At 36.9% G+C, this 13,133-nt stretch overlaps 1 protein-coding gene across 1 annotated transcript; it reads right to left on the reverse strand.

Moving 5' to 3' along the window:
- Positions 1 to 538: 538 nt before the first annotated feature.
- LOC149875955 (uncharacterized) lies at positions 539 to 6,670 on the reverse strand. The gene is made up of 2 exons (XM_090075963.1): positions 6,617 to 6,670; positions 539 to 3,364 (listed from the first exon to the last, which is right to left on the reverse strand). Exon 2 carries the CDS (start codon positions 3,130 to 3,132, stop codon positions 724 to 726), a length of 2,409 nt encoding a protein of 802 aa, XP_089932089.1. The 5' UTR covers positions 3,133 to 3,364; positions 6,617 to 6,670; the 3' UTR covers positions 539 to 723.
- Positions 6,671 to 13,133: the final 6,463 nt, after the last annotated feature.

Consider the following 13,133-nt stretch of genomic DNA (forward strand, 5'->3'; position numbering starts at 1 on the left):
ACCATGTTCATTTTTCTAATTCATAAAAACCATCAACAGTTTCTAAGTGTTAGAGATGATAACAAGCTGTGCATGATTTCTAACGGTGATGTTTCTAACTTCATCATTAGAAATCGGGTAGACACAACTTTCTAAAAGTGCACTTAGCAATGATGGCTAGTTTTTGTTAACAGTTAACCATCTGAAATTGTGCAAGAAGAGGTTTGTGTTTATATATCTTTGTATAAATTAGGTTTTACATTACCGATGAGTTCTTGAGTGAAAGATGGCATTTCCAACTTGATTTTTTTTCTTCTTGGATCTTTTACTTCTAAAACATAATCAGTTTTAGTATCATTCACTTGTATAAACATTTAAGCAATCACAGAATTAGTCCTGCAACAAATACATACACACTTCTGTGTTGTTTTTTTGTTTTGTTTTGTTTTTTTTACAGCTCTAACAATAACAATAGGGCAAGGAGTTGATTTGGGCATTTTCATTTTTTGAAAGCGTGTTGAGATTTGCATAAAAATCAAAAATCAAAAATCAAAAAGAATTTACCTCTGGATGTAGAGGCAAGACTTTGGCTAAATAGGCTACCAACAGATTGAACAGCATAAGGTGAGAGCTGCTTTGCAAGAACAGTACCAGCCTGTTGGACAGGAACAGCTGAAACTGGATCAGATGAAAGAAACAAACTGGGTTTGGCCAATGTTTGCTGAAAAGCAACAAGGCTAGGAGTCAGAGGAACAGAAAAGACCTCTTTTGAAGGACAGAAAGCGACTTGCTGAGAAGGAGAGAAGCAGAAACAGGTTTGGCAACCACTTGCTCATTAAAGTAAACTGGAGAAAGTTTTGCATGGTGTTCAATAAAATCCGGTTCATCAGGAAATAATGTTAATGCAAGAGGAGAACAAGCTGTGCCAACAGGAACAGCTAGAGTCTGATCTACATCCATACAAACAGCTTGTTCGTTAGGAACTAGTTGTGCAAGAGCAGGGGATAGTTCAAGAACTGGACCAGCGATTGTTTGTTCAGATGGAACAGACGAAACAGGAGTTGAGGTAGGTTCACACAAGAAATCTACGGCATGGTCGTTGCTATCCTCTAAAGGAACATTGTTTTCTACAGCTGGAGAAAACGGAACCACTGTGGTACAGCTGAAAGTAGCAGCACATTCTTCAGAGTCAGAACCGGAGTCTAAATCTTCCTCAAAGATGTCCTCAACCTCATGAAAACCGTACTCCTCTGCATTAGTTTGGAGCCAGTCCATCACATCCTTCTCCTTCTTTGGTGGTCTCTCAGACTTTTCAACAGTCAAAGACTCTATGACTCCGAAGGACTGTCCGATGCCCAGGGCAAAGCGCAACTCCTCTGCAGCGTTCCACTGGGACACATAAAAGCTATCCATTGTGTTCCTGCTGTGCTTCATGTAGAGTGTAGCAAACCGCTCGCGATCTTCTTTGCTGTTGTTGGCAAAGTAAGTGGCTATCGAACCGCGAATGCAAGTGGGAGTAAGACGCTTCATGGGAATGTTTACTTGGCTTTTTCTGAAGCAGGACGTCAGGCAAGAGGAGATAGCAGAGGAACCCATCTGGTAAACAGGCACTCTAGTTGCACCGAGTGTCACACATTCGTCTTTGTTGGGTCTCATCGATGGAAAAAGGGGCCTGTAGCAGTCGCTCAACTCCAAAACAGTCTTGGTGTCTGCAGCCATGTAGTGAGAGTCGTTGACAAGAAGGTCTCTGTATCTCAGCAAATAAATATCGATCAACACTTTCAAGTCGTTCGGCACTAGAATGTTTTTGGCTCCGTACTTGTATGCTGTTTTGTAGCGCTCTTGCACAATGCAATATCCACACTCACTCTTCTCAGCAGCCATGTAGTCTCTAATGTTTAAAAGAGCAATGTTAGATTTTCTTAAACTGTTAATTACAGTGACAGAGAGCAGAAGATGGTTTCGTAGAGACACAGCATTGTCTCTAGTCGGTGTAAGAGACGGCTTTCTAATCGATTCCACTAACTGTCTTACGTATGCAGACTTGCCATATTCGTTCAGCAAACTGACATTGATGATGTTGATGCATTTTTTGCTTTTCACAAGGCTCCTCCTCAAAGAACGAAAGGGCCTCAGCACTTTTTGTAACTCCTCCACCTTGCAGCGCAAACGTCGGATGGCCTCATGAGAAAGTCCGAAATAGACATTCCTGGCTTCACTGAAACGAAACAGGAGACAAAGGTAGACAAGGCGGTTGTACAACGTGTGACAAGACATGGCTTTTGTTTGGTCAAGTTCACTCAGCTTGGAATTGAGCTGAATGTTTTTAAAGTGCATGGAAAAGTATCTATCCTCCAAAACGTTGGAATTGGTGAGAGCGTTCGGGTGCAGCGTCAGCGTGCTGTCACAACATGTCAATATTTCAACAACTGCATTTTTGTAGATCTTTGCTTGTGACAAAGTGTTGTTGTTGGCTACCACAAGCCACTTTTCAAAATCTCTGAAGAGCTCATCTGCTGACTGGTAATAAAAGTGAAAAGCATCTTTGTCCAGCTGAAACAAGAGTCTCTTATCTTCTGTCAAGACGGAGGAGTTGGAAACCAAGTGCTTTAAGGAATTAAAATCAGAGTCTAGGACGGATTCGGTGTTCAGCTCTTTGTTTTCTACAGAGGTGCAGTGGTTTGCAGAAGGAGCCTCGGACGAACCAGCAACTGATGAGGGCAAGCTTAAAAGAGGATCAGAGGAAAGAACCGGAGAAGAAAAAGAGGAGGAAGGCCCAGGAGCAGAGGATGCAGAGCCTGATGCAGACGCTTGTTCAGCTACTGGCTTAATACCAAAGAAGGCAGGTCGAATAAATTGAGGGACATAGAGCTTGTCGTTGTCGTATCGCTTTGCCTCTGCAATCTTTTGTTTGATCGTCTTGGAATCGTAGAAATGAGTCTCTTTCAAGTGTATGTCCAGTCGGTCGTAATACTTCCAACATTGCAAACAGGGGTAAGGTTTTGGACAGCCGGACTTGCGTTCGAGACGAGCATGCTGAAACTTCCTGACCATTGCAGAGTAAAAGATGGAAGCTTCATCCAAAGTCCAAGAATGATCTTTTTTAGTCAAGTGTCTTTTAATGCTTGTGGAGGAATGTTTGCACAAAGGCATCGGACAGCTAACAGCGTACCTCTTCTTGGTACCATAGAAAGGTACAACCCTGTTTACGGAGCCACACGCTGCAACTAATGCGGCCCTGACTTTGTTTTTGAGCTTTAAGTCTCTCTGTTCTTGTGACTGCCTTCTTTTCTTTTTTTCGCTTTAGAGTTCGGAGAAGGGGCAACAACAGTGTTGTTTTCTTGTGAAGAAGACATGTTCAGGTGTTTGTTTGCAACGGTTTATGCTAAAAAAAAGAAGACAGTTAGTGAGAGTGTTTTTCTTCTGCCTGCATCCTGGAATCCTGGAATGTTTACAACTGCAGGGAAGAGCTGTGTTTTTTCGAATCCTCTGCAAAAGAGAAAAAAGAAAGAAAAGAGAGCAACAAGAAGAAACAAAGTTTCCACTAGCAAATGAAAAAGAATGAGAGCAACTAGCATTACATGCATGGTGGCAGCAGTGATTGCTATTATGAGAAGGAGAATGAGAAAAAAAAAAAAAAAAAAGAAACAAATAAATAAAGAGATGGAGTTTGAGAGGATCTCGCAACCATATGACTCAAAGAAAGAAACTGTGTTGAAAAAAGGCAAGAGAGGGCAAATAGAACTTGCTAACAAGGACAAATGACAGACATAACTACAACAGTAACAACTCTCATTGCAAGCATAATAACAACAGCATCAGCATCACTGACTCAGAGAGTGTTGACATAACAAAAAAGAAAACAAAAGTACAAGCCAAGTGGGGGAACATTAACAAACACTCATTGCAACTATAACAACAACAACAACAACAGCAACAGCATCACTGACTCAGAGGGTATTGATAAAAAAAAACAAGCAAAACAAAAACAAACAAAAAAACAAATAAAAAAACAAAACAAGCAAATTGGGTGAACAGTAACAACTCTCATTGCAAGCATAATAACAACAACAGCATCAGCATCAGCATCACTGACTCAGAGAGTGTTGACAAAATAAAATAGACAATAAGCAAGCAAAGTGGGTGAACAGTAACAACTCTCACTGCAAGCATAATAACAACAACAGCATCAGCATCAGCATCACTGACTCAGAGAGTGTTGATAAAATAAAACAGATTATAAACAAACAAAGTGGGTGAACAGTAACAGCTCTCATTGAAAGCATAATAACAACAACAGCATCACTAACTCAGAGGATATATAAAAAAACAAACAAACAAACAAACAAAACAAAAACAAAAAAAAAACAAGCAAAGTGGCTGAACAGTAACAGCTATCATTGCAAGTAAAATAACAACAACAGCATCAGCAACATCATCACTGACTCAGAGAGTGGTGATAAAATAAAACAGATTAAAAAACAAGCAAAGTGGCTAAACAGTAACAACTATAAATACAAGTAAAATGACAAAAGCAGCAACAGCATCACTAACTCGCAGGGTGTTGATAAAAAAAAAAGCAACAAACAAATAAAGCAAGCAAAGTGGGTGAACATTAACACTCATTGCAACTATAATAACACCAACAGCAACAGCATCAGTGACTCAAAGGGTGTTGATAAACAAAAACAAAGGCACAAACAAAACAAGCAGAGTGGGTGAACATTAACAACACTTATTGCAAGCATAATAACAACAACAGCATCAGCATCACTGACTCAGAGAGTGTTGATAAAATAAAATAGATTATAAACATGCCAAGTTTGTGAACATTAACAAACACTCATTGCAACTATAACAACGATACAGCAACAGCATCACTTACTCAGAGAGTGTTGAGAAAAAAAACAACAAAAAAAACAAAAACAAAACAAAACAGAAAACAGAAGTACAAGCCAAGGGGGGGAACATTAACAAACACTCATTGCAACTATAACAACAACAACAGCAACAGCATCACTTACTCAGAGGATATTGATAAAAAAAACAAACAAACAAACAAACAAAACAAGCAAAGTGGCTGAACAGTAACAGCTATCATTGCAAGTAAAATAACAACAACAGCATCAGCAACATCATCACTGACTCAGAGAGTGGTGATAAAATAAAACAGATTAAAAAACAAGCAAAGTGGCTGAACAGTAACAACTATAAATACAAGTAAAATGACAAAAGCAGCAACAGCATCACTAACTCGCAGGGTGTTGATAAAAAAAAAAAAGCAACAAACAAACAAAGCAAGCAAAGTGGGTGAACATTAACACTCATTGCAACTATAATAACACCAACAGCAACAGCATCAGTGACTCAAAGGGTGTTGATAAACAAAAACAAAAGCACAAACAAAACAAGCAAAGTGGGTGAACATTAGCAACACTTATTGCAAGCACAATAACAACAACAGCATCAGCATCACTGACTCAGAGAGTGTTGATAAAACAAAATAGATTATAAACAAGCCAAGTTGGTGAACATTAACAAACACTCATTGCAACTGTAATAAGAACAACAGCAACAGCATCACTGACACAAAGGGTGTTGATAAACAAAAACAAAAACACAAGCAAAGTGGGTGAACATTAACAACACTCATTGCAACTATAACAACAACAACAGCAACAGCATCACTGGCTCAAAGGGTGTTGATAAAATAAAGAAATAAAAACAAAACAAGCAAAGTGGGTGAACAGTAACAACTCCCATTGCAAGCATAATAACGACAACAGCAACAGCAACACCATCACTGACTCAGAGAGTGTTGATAAAATAAAATAGATTATAAACAAGCCAAGTTGGTGAACATTAACAAACACTCATTGCAACTATAACAACGACTACAGCAACAGCATCACTTACTCAGAGAGTGTTGAGAAAAAAAAAACAAAAACAAAAAAAAAACAAAACAAAACAGAAAACAAAAGTACAAGCCAAGTGGGGGAACATTAACAAACACTCATTGCAACTGTAACAACAACAACAGCAACAGCATCACTTACTCAGAGAGTGTTTATAAATAAAACAAAAAACAAAAACAAGAAACAAAAATACAAGCCAAGTGGGTGATTACTAACAGCGCTAACAGCAGCAACAACAGTGTCTTTAGAAACAACAAACAAGTACAACAGCAACAACTGCTTTTACAGAGTATAACAATAACAACAACATGGCACTAACAACAACAAAAGGGTTGGAATAAAAACCTGTAGGCAAAAGGAGAGCTGCATTCAGACAAGATCGATTACAAAGAGGCTCTTCTTTAGGACAGAGGAGAAACTGCTTTTGAGGGACAGAGGGACTTTTGTTGTTGTGGTTGTTGTTGTTGTTGTGCAGAAACCAACAAACTTTTATTGAACCGAATATAACCGAATATAACCGAAAGTCTTGTTTGCTTCTGTTTTGTGCCATCAAGAAGGGAAAACAAAACATCACAAAACAAACGAAGCAAACGAAACAAACAAACAAACAAACGAACGAAACAAACAAACAAAAAAAAAAAAATTAAAAAAATTAACAAACAAACAAACAAACAAACAAGCAAACAAACAAAAACAAATAAGAAAAACAGAAAACGCAGTACCGAAACCTCGCCATTTTTTATCCTTCCTCAAGCTTTCTCTGGGCGCCAAAGACCGAGAAAGTTGAGCAAACGTGACGTTGAGGGGGGGGAGGGGGGTACTTAAGGACAGCAGACCGACCAATGGCACGCTTAGGAGAGACCCACGTGAATGCTACATTTTCTTTCTATGTACGCTGAATCCGCTCAAAGTCTGGAATTTCCAGCATTCACGTGTCATCACTCCAGCCACCAGATTGGCCCACACTTTGCACACTTTCAAGACTAGAAACTCACTTGTGCTCAATTTGAGCAAAAAAAAAAAAAAACTAAGTCTCGCATGGCGACAACTTTTCCAAAAGCAAACAAAGGCAAACGAAGGCAAACGAAGAAAAAACAAAAACAAATAAACAAAAACAAAACCGAATAGGGAGAGAGAGAGTGAGTCGACTCATTTCTTTCGACTGCCTTAAACGAGAAGTCTAAAACGTTTAAAAGTTGAAAACTAAGTTTTTTAAATGAACTGCACCGAAAAAACTTTACGACAGTTTAGCTGGTTAAAAACGCAGAGGAAAATATTTTATAAAATTTAAGCGTTCTAAAGATGTCCATTTTTGTTTTTGTTTTTTTTATTTTGGTTTGTTTCTGGCTTGTTTCTTTCTTTAAATTCTAGCGATCGAGCATATTTGAACGGTTTCATCAACCTGTCGGCGCACGTGCTCGAGAGCTAGAACTTTGATTGCTTTTGTTGTTGAGAATTGAGAATGTCCGAGCAGGTTTTTTTATCGATTTCATCGCTTGTGGCGAGGCAAAAATCAAAACGCTTTTTGGACGAAAGAAAAGAGATTAAAAGGAAAAAAGAGAAGAAAAAAAAAACAAAAAAATAGGTTATGTGTTATGAACATTTATTTTCTCACGCGATGACGTCTAGTTTTGTTAGAGTAATTAAAATATGGTATCAAGTTTGTAATTTCTATCTTATTTTTAGTTACGGATAATTGCCAATTATGTCACGTTTAGTATACACAACGCTGTTTTCTTAATAGCAATATGATACAAACAAGTTATAAAAAAAAAAGCGTTCGCTCGATCTTCCTTAGTCAGTTGAACAAAAAGAAATTTTCACAACATATGATTGATTTGGTTGTCCTAGCAAGCTGTTTTAGCAAACGACTAGAGGTTGCAACTGTTGTTCATTGAAAACGAAAAATCTAGCGTCAGCAAGAAATTTTTGAATACATAATGTACACAAAAGTGGCACTTACAAATGAAAATGTAAAAAAAAACTGTTTACCTTGATGCCAGACTCGCAGAGATGTTGTCGCTCGTTGCTATCGACTGCGAACAGCTTTGTTGTTTTTCGAAGTGCCTCTTCATTCTACTTATAGCCGAAGTTTTGGCTTCGAAAAAAAATACGAACGTCGTTAAGCTCAACGAGCTGCTTTAATTGTTGTTCGTGCGAAAACGAAATGCTTAAAACGGATAAAAGTGTTGGCGTAATTACACTTTTCGACCGCGATGCAGTTTGTCAACTCTAGCGTACTTTTTTGGCTCGTGGAGCAAAAGCCTCATGATAATAGCAAAGGCTTAAAATGTCTTAACATGTCAGCAAAGGCTTAATATGCTTAATAAACTGTGGTTAAGCTTTTGCGGTGCAGTTCATTTACAACTTAATTTGCAACTTGCTGGCACAAGCAAACGTTTATGACTTCTCGTTTAAGACAGTTGAGCGAAATCAGTCGACTCACTCATTCTCCCTTTTCTGTTTTGTTTTTGTTTTGTTTTTTTGTTTTTGTTTTTGTTTTTGTTTGTTTTTTTTTTTTCTTTGTTTGTCTTTTGTTTAAAATGTAAAAAACTCGAAAGGAAAGTTGTTGCTTTGTTTGCTTATTGAAAGTTTTCGCCAGTTGCAAGACTTAGTTTTGTTTTTGTTTACTTATTAAAATATCGAGGAAAATATTTGAGGACATCGCATTCTAATGGTGCCTTTATAACAACATCTAACGATTTAACGTTTAATGTTGTGCTCAAAAAAAAAATTCCTTTTATATCTCTCAATGGTCTCCAACGATAAAACTGCCGACCAATCGCAACGATTAAACAGCCAACCAATGGCAGCTCAATGGTCTCCAAACAAGAGACTGCCGACCAATGGCAGCTCAGTGGTTTGAGAAGTGAGATCATTCGATTTCCTTTTATTATCTCCAGTTTGAACTAGTGCTTGGCTTGTGGTGCAGAAACTAAAACTTCCCGTTTTTGTATTTTGTTTTGAATTTCTTTGCTTTGAGCTTTTTAATCGATCGATAGCTTTAGGAGAAAAGAAGAAACCCCTCTGACGAAGTCTTGGCTTTTTTAAAAACGCTCAAATTTTGGCAAACAAATCTCATACGAAACGCTACTTTGATGTCAAGCTTTCGTTACTCCCTACTCCCTTCTAGCGGAGGGCGGCAAAAAGGTGTTGCATCCTAGAGCTAAAAGTGAGGAGGGAAGCAAGTTTTTTTTTCGTTTTGTTTGCTTTTTTATGTTTTTTGTTTTTTTGAGGGGGGAGAGTTAGAGGGTAAGGGGGTTAGGATTAGAGGGGGTTGGGGTTACGGTTTGGAAACCTGGGGACGAGGATATCAAGCAGGAGTTTAGTGTTAAGGTTAAAGGGCCCACGAGGGGCGTCCTTCAATTGTAAAATGCCTTTAGACGCACGTGTCTAGTCGTCTCGTTGCATCGACCTAGAGGAGTTTTCTGATAGATCTTGCGCTTTGGGCTCAGTTAATCGGTCTGTATCCATTGTAAACACGGTGTCTGCCGTTAGAAAATCGTTAACCAGGCGTTTGTGAGCTTTAACAACCATCCCTTTGAGTTTAAAACGAACGTTTCTTCAAAAGCCACTCGAGATGGAGGTACTCACGGAGGTTTGTTACGGTAACAACCCTGTGGTTTGCCATCTTCTTTCTTTCCGCAGCGTCGCAAACGCATCGGCCGGTCTCTTAGGTGACGAAAAAACGTCTGATCTCTCGACTGGAATGCTTAACGTACTAAGATTAGTAGAGTTAGTACTAAGAGTTGCATCTGGCCGCCGTAATTTTCTTCGATGATGTCTTGAAAATTTCGTGACGTCGTTTTCAAACCTCTAGGGTCGATTTTAACCTTCGACCTTAAAGTCGATTTTAGCCTTCGGTGTGGCTCTGTACAACTTTTGCGGTGAAAAAGCTTGCGCGGAGTCTACAGTTGTATTTAGCCGACAGACGCTGGCAACGCAGAAACAGAATGACTCTTGGGCGGCGCAAACCGAGCGTTCAGCAAATTTCTAGCATTTTACGTCAAAGCGGACAATCTGCACGACAAATAAAGCTAACTTTCTCGTTGCAACAGTTAGTCACTGGATCGTTGGACGAGTGTGTACAGCTGTTTTGCGTCGAAAGCCGACCGGTGGTCGGATGCGACTCTTCTTTTCATTCGAAAATCAGAACCTGGCCATCAGTCGTGTATCACCATCGAATGCTTAATGTAGTGATTTCTCGAAACGACAAAAGCTTGTAAAACAAACAGCTTCGCTGTACTGTTGCCTAATATGTTAACGGATGGCCAGGAACAACCTTGGTCTGTAATGAATGAGTTCGTTTTTCCATTCGAGGCACTAATTACTGCAGTTTTAAAAGTCACCTAAAGTATAAGCTCATCTCTCCATTCAAGAAAAACAAGCATCAGAGTTTCGGAAAGTTTGCATGCACGACACCACCATCGATGATACTTAAACAAACAGAAAATGAATTGCAAAACAGAACCACTGAATTGCAAAACATAACAACGGACAGCTTGTAAAATGCATGGTGATGAGCTTCTTCAATCCAATCAAGGAACCAAGCATCACAGTTTCGGCAATGGTGCATGTGCAAATCAGCAAACTGTGATACTTAATCAAACAACTTCACTGTTTTGCTTAGTTTAAGAACGGATGGCTAAGAACAACCTCGTTAGTGAGTATGAAGTCATCTCTTCATTCCAGGAATTAATAATAATCAGAGTTTTAGAAGTCTCTTACGTGCGATACTACTATCAACGGTACTTAATCAAACAGCCTCTCAGAATGGCCTAGTTTGAGAACGGAAGGCTAGGAACAACCTTAGTAGTGAGTCATCAGTTCAACTTTTCATTCAAGGAATTAAGCATCTAAAATCTGAAAAATAAAAAGAAGAGCTCTTTGTTAGAAGTTCTTATTTTTATTTTTCCTCAACTTCTATTTCTTTTCTTTTTTTACTTTTTTTTTTTTAATGATAGTTTTTCTTTTTTTTTATCTATTTTGTTCGTTTAAATTAATACAACAGGCGTTTTAGGTCGTTTCTGTAACATTATTTAACACTTTAAATTGTAATAAATATTTGAACAGAAGAAAATCCCTTTCGTAACGTTAAAATGTCATAAGAACATTTCATCTTTACCAAATACGCTTGTAAAAATAGTTTCACTTTTAAAGTTTGTTGTATATGTCTTTTAATTTAGTGAATCGCAATTTGGATTTTCTTAGGCGCACATCTACTTTAGTTGCTTTTTCTTAAAGAAAGGTCACCAGAGTTTTCTTACACAGCCCCTGCAGCATAATCTTTAACAAAATACTCTTTTGAAAAGTTTTACATTGAAATAAACAAAAGCCATTTGCGTAAGTAGAGATAACTTAGAGAATAAAAAGTGCATAAACGCCTCGCTACTTTGATGAAGAAGAAACGGATGACTAAATGCAACTTTTTAATTTCGTGTGCTATCTCTTTCGATTAAGGTACTTTTTGAATATTTTTTCAAAGAAATGTTAGCGTAGTTTTCCTTTTTTAAATTTAAATCATGTTTAAAGGTAGTTTTTGAATGTTTTTTCAAAGAAATGTTAGCGTAGTTTTCATCTATTAAATTTAAATCATGTTTAAAGGTAGTTTTTGAATGTTTTTTCAAAGAAATGTTAGCGTAGTTTTCATCTATTAAATCTAAATCATGTTTAAAGGTAGTTTTCGAATATTTTTTCAAAGAATTGTTAGCGTAGTTTTCCTCTTTTAGATCTAGCTTATGTTTAAGGTAGTTTTTGAGTATTTTTTCAAAGAAAAGTTAGCGTAGTTTTCCTCTTTTAGATCTAGCTTATGTTTAAGGTAGTTTTTGAGTATTTTTTCAAAGAAAAGTTAGCGTAGTTTTCCTCTTTTAGATCTAGCTTATGTTTAAGGTAGTTTTTAAATATTTTTTTAAAGAAAAGTTAGCATAGTTTTCCTCTTTTGGATATAGCTTATGTTTAAGGTAGTTTTTAAATATTTTTTTTAAAGAAAAGTTAGCGTAGTTTTCCTCCTTTAGATCTAGCTTATAATTCAGGTAGTTTTTGAATATTTTTTCAAATAAAAATTAGCAAAGTATAGTTTATTTAGCATGACATCACAAAATACTAAACTCAAAAAGGCAAGATAAAGTATAAGATAAACGTAAAATAAGATATAGATGAAACAAATGTTAGGCTGCATAAAATCAAAAACTGCATTGCCTATCATAAACACAAATGTCTAGTGAGAGCTTTTAAAGGTCGTTCTTTTCGTCTTTTAATTTGGTGAATCGCGATTTGAATTTTCTAAGGCGCACATGTCTTTCAGTTGCTTTTTTCTTAAGGAAAGGTCGCCAGAGTTTTTTTACGCAGCTCCTGCAGCATAATCTTTAACAAAATACTCTTTTGTATATCATTACATAGAAATAAACAAAAACCATATGCGTAAACAGAGATAAATTAGAACGCAAAAGTGCATAAAAAGCCTCGCTACTTTGCTATAGAAGAAGTGGATGACTAGATACAACTTTGTAAATTCGTGCACTACCTCAATGGATTAAGGTATTTTTCGAAAGTTTTTTAAAAGCATAAATAGCGTAGTCTTCCTCTTTTAAATCTAGCTTATGTCTAAGGCAGTTTTTGAATAGATTTTCAAAGAAAGGTTAGCGTACTTTTCCACTTTTAAGTTTAGCTTATGTAGCTTGACAAAACAACACACAAAAAGACAAGATAAAGTATCAGATAAACGTAAAATAAAATATAAATGAAACTAAAGTTAGGCTGCATAAAAAACAAACAACTTAATAATCTACTAGACATGTTTAAGTTGAATTAAGTAAAGTCCTTTGCGCAAATTTGGGTAAATAAGAGAGTAAAAATCCATAAAAAGAAGAAGTGGATGAGTAGATACAATTTTTTAAATTTGTGTGCTATCTCTATTGAATAAGGTAGTTTTCGAGAGTTTTTTCAAAGCAAAATTAGCGTAGTGTTCCTCTTTTAAATCTAGATTATCTCAAAAATAGATTTCGAATAGTTTTTCAAAGAAAGGTTAGCGCAGCTTTCCTCTTTTAACATTAGCTTATGTAGCTTGACATCACAGAACACAAAAAGATAAAATAAAATATAAGACAAACGTAAAATGAAAAATAGATGTAGCTAAAGTTAGGCAGCATAAAAAACCAACAACATAATAATCTACTAGGCATGTTTAAATTGAATTAAATAAAATCCTTTGCGCAAAAATAGGTATGTTAGAGAGTAAAA

The sequence above is a fragment of the Hydra viridissima genome, unplaced genomic scaffold (genome assembly GCF_058129835.1).
Source record: "Hydra viridissima isolate aposymbiotic clone 2 unplaced genomic scaffold, HvirCarnegie_v1 scaffold_90, whole genome shotgun sequence".
NCBI classification, from domain to species: domain Eukaryota; kingdom Metazoa; phylum Cnidaria; class Hydrozoa; order Anthoathecata; family Hydridae; genus Hydra; species Hydra viridissima.

Bases quoted from the DNA above. Each gene is read 5' to 3' on its own strand.
- LOC149875955 (XM_090075963.1), bottom strand. From the start codon at position 3,132: ATGCCTTTGTGCAAACATTCCTCCACAAGCATTAAAAGACACTTGACT.